The sequence below is a fragment of the Amborella trichopoda genome, chromosome 1 (genome assembly GCF_054954075.1).
Source record: "Amborella trichopoda isolate Santa Cruz 75 chromosome 1, AtrichopodaSantaCruz75HAP2 v2.0, whole genome shotgun sequence".
Taxonomy (NCBI): domain Eukaryota; kingdom Viridiplantae; phylum Streptophyta; class Magnoliopsida; order Amborellales; family Amborellaceae; genus Amborella; species Amborella trichopoda.
The window spans coordinates 9,588,776-9,599,038 of NC_142336.1; the positions used below are offsets into that span (position 1 = coordinate 9,588,776).

At 36.8% G+C, this 10,263-nt stretch overlaps 1 protein-coding gene across 7 annotated transcripts; it reads right to left on the reverse strand.

Moving 5' to 3' along the window:
* Positions 1 to 284: 284 nt before the first annotated feature.
* Positions 285 to 9,561, reverse strand: LOC18442796 (putative auxin efflux carrier component 8). Of its 7 annotated transcripts, none has more exons than XR_016044921.1 (6): positions 8,788 to 9,529; positions 7,417 to 7,579; positions 6,166 to 6,275; positions 1,263 to 1,420; positions 850 to 926; positions 285 to 754 (listed from the first exon to the last, which is right to left on the reverse strand). XR_016044921.1 is itself a non-coding variant. In XM_006853009.4 (6 exons), exons 1-6 carry the CDS (start codon positions 9,380 to 9,382, stop codon positions 685 to 687), a joined length of 1,146 nt encoding a protein of 381 aa, XP_006853071.2. In that variant the 5' UTR covers positions 9,383 to 9,561; the 3' UTR covers positions 285 to 684. The 7 variants fall into 7 exon arrangements, 5 of the variants coding, with proteins under 5 accessions (XP_006853071.2, XP_020528335.1, XP_088708587.1 ...); XR_016044922.1 differs by having other exon boundaries at positions 7,417 to 7,576; positions 8,788 to 9,522; XM_006853009.4 differs by having other exon boundaries at positions 6,190 to 6,275; positions 7,417 to 7,576; positions 8,788 to 9,561.
* Between the last annotated feature and the right edge of the window lie 702 nt (positions 9,562 to 10,263).

Sequence of the window (10,263 nt, forward strand, 5' to 3'; positions counted from 1 at the left end):
GATTTCCAAGTACCCAAATGGCCCCTTATGAAAGGGTGACGCTCTAAACAATCACCTTAAAATTCACTAGAAGAGGTTGTTTCGATCTCCAAATTTTCTCAAATTGATATCTCGACATCAAGATACATGGCATGAGAAAAAATGGATTTCAAGTCTTGGAAATAGTGCATCTTGTAATGTATTTTCTGAACCATCAATTTTCAATAGTGCATCTTGTAATGTATTTTCTGAACCGTGAATTTTCAAGAGTTTCAAGTGTTCAGAGATCTACTTGATCTACATTATTTTTGAAGCTTTAAATTTTATAATTAGATGTAAAAAATAAAATTTCAAACCACAACAAAGATTTCCAATAAAAAATATCTTTCGACACTATCAAAGGTGCGCCTTACTTTGTTTGTTTAGGACCTGCCTCATAAGAACCACACCTTCATTAAATGCACACTTCACTTTCTTGTGCCAACCTTGTTTGGGTGGTGCTGCAAGACCACACTGTACACTTGTATGCATTTGTTGTTTCATCTTTCAAGGGTACACATTCTACAAAAAGATACAACATTGAGGAAGCTTGTATACTCTGCCATGTCTCCAATGTGATCAACCTCAATTAGTATTGATCAATATATCTTCATTTTCACCTTCTTCCATGTCTTCTTGAAAGTTCTTTCTCTGTTTTCCCCTCTCTCATGTAAGGCCCAACAAGAGATTGTAGATCAATGCCACCGGCAACGAAACAAGCATGCCCAAAATAACCCTAAAATCGACATACAAAATCAGCGAGACATTTTAGGGATTTCAGAATTTTTAATAAACCTTTGATGTAATGAAAGGAGGTTCAGTGACACTCACGCGGTGCTCAAAACTTCTTCATGCACTTGGTACTCTTTAGCATACACAAAAGTAATCACTCCTTGCGGAAGCGCCGCCTGCATTTTCAACTTGTTACTTCAACTCTCTGGATATACAAGTGATCTCAGAAAACAACTATCATCACTCCAATAACTATACTAGGTAACAATTAGAAGAAAGCTTGAAAATGTTATTTTGGTTTATTCAAAACTAGAATCAAATGCCTATAAGAAAAATTGAAACTTTATTGTGGTAACTTGGGTGAAACGTTTCTTGATTTTCATCATCATTCTCCCATTTTCTTGATTTAAACTTTCATATTAAACCAATATTGGGATGCAAAATTTAGATTCCAAAGCTGTGGTAAGCATTTGTGCATCAAATTTGCTTTATAAGTTTCATAGTTTGCATACCTGTATTATAGCAGTCTTCAGTGCAATGCCCCGTATGCCAATTGCAATAGAACACATAGCCATTACAGTAGATGAGAATATAAATCTCACAACCATGCTTAAGATAACCTTCCTTTTCCCACATGCTATTATCTTGCGTTGAGATCCCATAAAAAGACCTACAAACAAAAACGCATTGCTTCAAGAAATCATTTTGATGAATTTGTCTAAATACTTTGTCAAATTTGGATAGAAATTAGACCTTCACGCCCAAATTTCTACTCAACAAATTTGTCCCAAAATGTTCTTCAACATTCACCATTTTTCTTAACAGATTTGGTTTATTTCAACAAAAATTGTGGGAGCCAAGCTCTGCCAAAAGCAAACTGCTGTAATTTTCATTCAAAATTCGTACTCCCCCTTTACAGCTACTGTAAAGGCCTTATATAAACTCAAAACCTAAGTCTACATGCTCATCCCCCTAACCAAGTCCCTATATATTGGAAGTTCAAATCCCACCTTTGGAACTCATAAAACATGCAAAATTATGCTAGTACCTATGCAACATAAGTTCCAATACAAATTACAATAGCAAGACTCCTATTTTCCATACATATTCAAAGCTACCCAATTTCCTACAAAAAAACATAAATTCCTAACTATACTCTTACTCCCAATCCTAGAAATTAACTCTCATTGGGATCCTCTTTCTCCCCATTCAAAGCTTATGGGAACTAGTGGTTCAAATTCTGCTTTAGGGTCTCAAGTTGACCTACATCAACCTCCCCTAGGCCTTAGGATTGAGAGAACTTGCCATCGAGTTTGTATTCGAAATATCATAATACTTGGTAAGATCTTGCACATTGAAGGTGGGGTGAGTAAAGATATACGGTCGAAGTTCAATCTTGCAGGAGTTATTGTTTATCTGCTCAAGTATGCCACATGGTCCAACCTTCTTTTCTTTGAGCTTGTGGTAGATTCTTGTAGGAAATCTTTCTTTCTTTAGGCATGCCCGCACACTCATAATGTTTAGCAGCATAACACGTCTACTAAGGGCATCCGCCACTTGATTAAGTATCCCACTTTTGTGCTTTAATACAAAACTGAATTCTCGCAAGAAAGCCACCCACTTAGCATGCATTCGACTAAGTTTACTTTGATTATTGATGTACTTGAGTGCCTCAAGGTCTGAGTTCAAGATGAAATCCTTTAGAATGAGATAGTGTCGCCAATGCCGAAGGGCCTGCACAACGGCATAGAATTCCAAGTCATAAGTTGAGTAATTCCGTCTAGCCTCATTGAGTTTTTCGTTAAAAAAGGCTATTAGATGCCCTTCTTGGTTGAGTACTCCATCAATACCAACTTTTGATACATCACAATCTAACTCAAACACCTTATCAAAGTTGGGTAGCACAAGCACATGCACAGTTGAGAGCTTTTCCTTGACAAGTTGGAAGCTCTTCTTGGTGGATGGTTGCATTAGAATTCTCCCTTCTTGATGCAATCAGTCAAGGGCGCTGAGATGGTGCTGAATTTTTTTATAAACCTTCAATAAAATGAAGCCAATCCATAAAAGCTTCGCACATCATGGATGCTTTGAGGTGTAGGCCATTCTTTGATAGCCTTTACTTTACTTTCATCCACCCGCACACCTGTAGAGGACAAAACAAAGCCTAGGAAAACTAGGTAATTTGTTAAGAAAGAGTACTTTTTAAGACGAATATAAAGCTTTTCACTCCTTAGAGAGGTTAACACAACCCTTAAGTTATTAATATGCTGTTTTGGTCATGACTATTGAGAAGGATATCATCAAAATAGACAACAACGAATTTGCCAATAGTCGGCCGAAGAACCTGGTTCATCATACACATAAAAGTCCTGGGAGCATTGGTAAGACTAAATGGCATGACAAGCCTCTCATATAGAGCCTCGCAAGTCTTGAATGCAGTTTTCCATTAATCTCATGGCTTAATTCAAATTTGGTGGTACCCACTTCTTAAATCGATTTCAAAAAACACTTGGGCACCCCCCAACATGTCCAACATATCATCTAATCTTGGAATTGAAAACCAATATTTGATAGTGATTCGATGATAGCACGACTATCAATGCACACTCGCCATGCGCAATCCTTCTCTGGGATTAACAATGCTGGCACCACACATGGACTCATGCTTTCTCGGATAAACCTCTTGTTGGGTAGGTCTGGGTGCACTTTCTTCTTTGCTAAGCAAGAGCATGACCTCTACATTACCCATCCGGAATGTGTAGGTGTTTTTGTGGCCATCATGCTTGACTCTCCTATAAAACTGCCATGACCTCCCAAGAAGTATGTGACATATATCCATAGGAATGACATCACATCAAATGTCATCTTTATAATTTTTACCCAATGAAAAAGAAACTAAGCAGGCCCATGCTATTCGATAGGGTCTTGGATGCGGTTTGTTTTTCAACTTGAGTTTGTCCACCATTTCTTGCGAGACAATGTTCTCACGATTTCCTCCATCAATAACAATGGTGCACACCTTGCCACTTGATTTGCAACGAGTTTTGAAGATATTGGATCTCAGCCAATCCTCATCAGAATCTACTTTTGGAGTGGTTGACGCTCGGCAAATTACTAGCTCTCTCCTCCCTCAGGTTCGATCTCTTCTCATACCACATTTGTCTCCTCATCATAGATGGGCTTTGCAGTGTCATCTACAAACTCTTCTTCATCTCTCTTCCACAATGTTGACATGGGTGCCAATTTGTCGCCGAGGACACTCACTTGCTATGTGTCCAGTTTGGCCACATTTGAAGAAAGTAAGAGGCCGTTAACTTGCCTCGACTGCCTTCCCATTTGAGCCGACCCACGGTGGCTAGTCGTGGAGTTCTTTGAAAGGTTCTTACCGGTATTTCCACCTTTGGAAGTTTCACCCTTTGAATGTGGGTAGAAACTACGTACCTCGGCATACTTTCGTGCACCACCACGAGAAAGTTTCCCCTCAACCTTCAAAGCTAGTTGATAGGCGTCATTGATTTTCCATAACCGGCGCATCTCTACTTCATCACGGATAGCTAACCGCAACCCACCAACATATCGTGAAATGAGTTGTTCCTCGGTTTCTTGGATGTCATTTTGCGCCATAAGTTTGTAAAACTCCTCGGTGTACTCAGCCACACTCTTTGTTTCTTGTCGGAGATTATTGAATTGTGAAAAGAACAATTACGTGTAATCAACAGGTAGGAATTTCTCGTTCAACCTCGATTTCATTTTTTCCCAAGAAGAAATCTTAGGCTTTCCTTTTCTTAAGCGCATCTGCTGGACTTTGTCCCACCATGCTGAAGCATATCTGCAAAGCCTAGTGGCAACAAGCTTCACATGGAGGTCCTCTGCTGTTTCATTGAAATCAAAGTACTTCTCAATGGCACTCAACCAATCAAAAAATTCTTCTGGGTGCAGCTGTCCATGGAACTCGGGCAATTCAATTTTGGTGGAGTCATTCACAAACATGGGCCTGGTTCCATGGTCATCCCTTTGTCGATGCCAATTGGCAAAAGGATTAATATCCGAGTCATCACTTGAATATTCCTGGTGGAGTTCATGTTTACTACAAGCCTCTTGTCACTCCAGTTGCAAGGATAGCAGCTTAACTTGCCTAGTCACTCCAGTTGCAAGGATAGCAGCTTAACTTGCCTATGGAGTGCCTCCAACTCTTCATCTCTTGCATTGTTCACTCCGTAGTTGCCATGACCACCTCTCCTCCTTCTTGCCGCTAGGGAAAGAGGATGTGTAAATGGAGACATCACCCTGCCCAAGTCTAAACTCTGGCTCTGATACCAAACGATGCTGCTAAAGTGCGAGGGACAACAACTTAGTGAGACAGCACACATAAAGAGAGAATTTAGAGAGAGAAAAGGGTGGGAGCCAAGCTCTACCAAAAGCAAACGGATGTAATTTTCATTCAAAATTCGTACTCCCTCTTTACAGCCATTGTAGAAACCTTATATAAACTCAAAACCTAAGTCTAAGTGCTTCTAAAGGTCCCCTAACCAAGTCCTTATATATCGGAAGTTCCAATCGCACCTTTGGAACTCATAAAACATTCAAAATTATCCTAGTACCTATGCAATATAAGTACCAATACAAATCACAATAACTTCAATGCAAGACTCCTATTTTCCATTCATATTCAAGCCTACCAAATTTCCTACAAAACCACAAATTCCTTAGTGTACTCCTACTCCCAATCCTGGAAATTAACTCTTATTGGGACCATCTTTCTCCCATTTAGAGCTTATCGGAACAAGTGGAACAAATTGGACTTTTGGGTCTTAAGTTGACCTACATCATATATGTTTTCTTTGATTTACTAATCAAAATCGAAAACCTCTCTTTCAAACCGACAATCACATGAGGGCTAAGCTGTGATGCCTATAACTCTTTAATAGGTTTTAAAAACAAGAACATTGTTTCATGTGGGCTGGACCGCAATTCTACATTATGTGGTCGCAAGGTATAAAACATCAATCTTAAAGATCGATGAAAAGAGGCGGTCTATCTAAAAACGATTGAAACTAACGGTCAAAATGTTTTCTTAATAAAATTATTATTTTTAATTTTCAAAAATTATTTAGTTTTTCATATTGATGTTTTCCATGTTAGAGATTATATGGCCTTAAAAATTAGGTCCAAAAATATATCTCAAAAATAGATTTTTATGCGGTTGCTCATTTCTACATGGACTCATAGAAACTGTGTCCTTAAAAAACAACTAGGCTATTTCTAAAAGTTAATGCATATCAATCAAATTAAAAGACCTAAACTTGAATTAAAGTGGAAAACCTAAGCTACATTGGATTAAAAAATTTTAGGCCTCCAACGAGAATTCATACATTAGGTAAAGTAGTAGTAATTTGTCAAAAGAGAGATACATACACGGATATTAAGTGGGGCACCCACCTAGACTGAACATTGCCATGCCAAGTCCGGTGACTGACAATATTGACACAGACTTGTGTATTATCTTTGGCATGCTAATGTTCCACCTGCAATAACAAGATAAACTATTATCCTTTGTGGAATATGAAAAGTGTTTTGTGTAGAGAAGGAAATTCAGTTCTCTATCATTCAAAAAGTTTCTTATAAGCGTTCTTTGAAAAAACATAGCTTGCAACTAATTCGAAAGCTAAAATATAATAAGACAATGTTTATTCCCTACATGGTTAGTATATAAGGTGTACACTATAATCAATATATATTTGAGGCATAGGTGCAAGAAGGGTAGGTATAGTATCTTGTATTTTATAGTAAGTGTGGGTATAGTAAACGTATTTAGGATTTTTTTCTATTCTTATCATTTGTTATTTGTCTATATAAGACAAGTTTGTACATTTATATATTAAGGGATACAAAGTCTCTTCAGAGAAACCTGGGACTCTAACTCAATATCAGAACCTTGGATCATATTCACCCTGCCCGGTATTGCCACTGCTTCTATTGGTCTGCATTATTACTTGAATATCCAATTGCTTGTTTCCACAGCTTATTATACAAACTTCAGCTACTCTCTTTTGAAGCATTTTGAGTTTGGAGGGGAGTGTCAAAGGAAGTGTATATTGTCTATAGGGCCAGTATGGAAGGTGTATACTATAATCAGTATACCGTAATAAGTATGAATGGGAAGGGTAGGTCAAGTATTCTATATTTTATGGTAAGCGCAGGTGTAGTATATATGCTTTTTCTTTTTCTTCTATTATTTTCATCTGTTATTTGTCTATATAAGACAAGTTTATATATTCATACATTTATGGACATAGAGAGTCTCTCCAGAGAACCTCATACTCTTACAAAATTGTTTTACCTTCATTTGTTTAAGCATGCAAAATAAAATCATAAATAACTTCTCTACAACTTTTGTGGCCATAAAATTCATGAAACCATGAATTTATACTGAGAAATCAAGAGCAAAACTGTTATAAAGAGAAAGGAAAGAAAGAAAAAGAGTAGGTGATAAGGTGACATTGTTTATGCTGGTCAGTGTCTCATTTATCATTCTTACCTAAAATTTTGTTATGTGATGTACACATTTGTGGAATCCTTTTTAAATTGTCAATTTGCAAGAAGGAAAACACTTTTTTTTAGCAAATAAGGGAAACAAAACAAAAAATAAGAAGAAAGTGAAATTACCTAAAGGAAATCAGTCCCCAAATGAGGCCCAAAACACTTCCATAGGTATTGGGGTTCTTCATAACCTTGGATAAAACCGAAAGGAAGAGATTGGTGGTGGTCATTCTTGGGTGGGTCACCTCCCCTTGGACTTCTCTTTCATTAGAATGTGCTAAATCACCTACTTCATGAAATTGATTTTAGCAATATCAGAACCACTTAAAGCGAGTCACCTATAAACAAGGTCAAAAGAAAGGAAGGCATTTCCAAAAAAAAACAATTGAGAATGAATGATTGCTTGTCATTTAATTTGGATTGAATTGTGTCCGTGTGTCCCCAAGTAAGTTTCAAGAGTAAAATGTTATGTAGCCAATATAAATTGAATACTTAGTGTATACAGTCCATATTGATGTGAGGGCCCGGTATATGAATTTTGATATTGAGAGTTCGAGACACCTGAATTTTAATCTCAAAACTTTAATATGTTTCTAAAGTTTGGTAGAAATTTTCTCGGAAATCATCAGATTTTAAGGAAAGGCTACTTAATGGAGAATAAGATTGTAAAAAACGGAAACAAAAAAACAATTATTTGCCATTTTATTTGATGTGGTGGTTAGGATTGGTCCAAAGCATGAGATGGAAATGCACATTTAAAACTTAAGGGAATGTATACTATGAGATCATCCAATTTTTATACAAGAAGGTCACAATTATCTCTAGCCTTTAGATTTGAAATTTGAACTCTAAAAACAATACATAAAGTTCGAGAAATTTTTTATTCGGCATTGTGCATAATCAATGACACACCCTAAGCCATTTGATTTTGCATTTGATGGCTAGGAATAAGTGTGACCTCGTTGTGTTAAAAGCAAATGGACCCATCTTATACTTTCTCCAAAAACTTAGTATGACAAACGTAAGAATAGTGAGGAAGTAATTGTTATTTTGTATAACACATGCATACTATATTACTAGTATAATGCTTATATAGTATGCTAAAGCAATCACCTTTCTCAAAATTTGTGAATTTGTGGAATTAGCATACTAATTCATGTTTCTCATTGAAAACTTTTGATGCAAAGTACATCCACTCTCCCTCAATCGAATTTCAGCCAGGCTTGACACAAAGCCGGTAGGATAGTGCTATCAAATGCACTGGCCGTCAAATCAAATCAAATCAGTGAGGGTATGGTGATGTAATAGTTGTGATTAGAATTTGATACAATAAAGACTATTATAGATGTGACTTGAATTTGAAAGAATGAAGGCTATTAAACTAATCAGCTTTATACTAAACTTAGTTTTTATTTTGGACTGGTCAAAGACACCGTCCACTCTTTCTTTGAGCCATGGTTCTCCTTTCTCATTTCCCATAAAGCAAAGGTATCATACCTGGGCATTCATCTGCTGGGGTATTCTTTTTCTTGAAAATCACTTCAACATTCATCATCTCGTCGCCTTCCTTTCCCTCATTTGTATCATTTGTAAAACGTACCTTACCATTCATCGTCACCTTCGCAGCATGAAGCTCATACAAACACAAGAAGATGGGGCACCACACCACCAACTGAAGAACCACGACTTGAACCAAAAGCCCTATGCACTCTTCTCCATACATCGGCCTCAACAAAGGTATCCCTATAATCAATGTGTTAGGCATAATAGATAGAGAAAATAGGGTTATCATCCAATTGAAGCTTCCCCACCTGGTGAATTTAGCCCACAAGATTAATACAAAGAGAATCAATAGTTTCTGCATTGTGTCAGCTAATATGAACTTCAAGTTGATTTTATAAGGATCAGTGGATGAGATGATATTGAACGCTAGGAAAGGTATTGCAAAAGTCGCAACAAATCTGTTGATTCCTGAGCATTGTTCAGGTGTGAAAATTTCCCACCGTTTTACTGAGGCGTAGGCTAAGAACATTGCTACGTAAAGAGGCACCATAGCCGTGAAAACTGCATATAAATCTGCCAAGGAAATCATTTCGAGTCAGTTGTCTCTATAACCCTCCTCTCTCTGTACTGCGGCTTCTCTTCCCGGGGTTTGTTTCTTGTATCTATATTCCCAACCCTAATTTCATCTCTCTCTTGTTACAGGCTCTCCTCCCTGAGCGTTTTTCATCAGTCGCCATTTGTGGAGTTTTCAAAGCTTAAATGAGGTGCGGTTTGTATTGCGGGAGCTGCGGTATGTATTGCGGGTCACTTGGAAGGAAACGTGGAAAACTACTACAAGATGACCTTTTTTTTTCATTTTTTTTTTCAATTTCCTAAAATACAAAGAATAAGAATTTGGTTATTTTTCTCTTCTTAAAAAGAAGTTATTCTTTTTTTTTACATGATATAAAAAGAAGTTATTCTTTTTTACAAGAAAAAAGAAGAAGAAGTTATTCACTAAATAGTCCAAGTTGACTCATCCGAGTAATCGAGATTTTTTATCTCAAAAAAATCCCGTGGTAATTGGGAAGTTGGGCTTTTTGTTTTTCTCTTTATCAAATTCGGTCGTGAAAATTAATTTATTTATTATTCTTAATAACAAAAATGAGATCAGTTTTCCTTTATAATCTGTTATTTTTTTCTCTGTATATGGCGCTTGTTGCCGTTAGCGATACTCATCATCTTTTTTGTGCATAAATTTATCTATAAAGGACAGACGGAGAATACGTGGAGAAGAGAGAAAGCAGACAAAAAACGAGATGAAATAGAAAGGAAATAAAACAAAAATAGATAAAGATAGAAAGGAAATTAAACAAAATAGATAAAGATAGAAAGAAATAAAAAAAAATTATAAATTTTAAAAAGACAGTGTACATGCTAATAGAGCTACACGGTTGGCACGTACAGTTTTTGACAAATTAGATAAGCATG

Coding starts and splice junctions, on each gene's coding strand:
- LOC18442796 (XM_020672676.2), bottom strand. CDS start 9,382: ATGATTTCCTTGGCAGATTTATATGCAGTTTTCACGGCTATGGTGCCT. Junction 1,421..6,189: donor CATGGCAATGTTCAGTCTAG/GTGGGTGCCCCA, acceptor TTTTGTTTGTAG/GTCTTTTTATGGGATCTCAA. Junction 755..849: donor GAAGAAGTTTTGAGCACCGC/GTGAGTGTCACT, acceptor TGTCGATTTTAG/GGTTATTTTGGGCATGCTTG.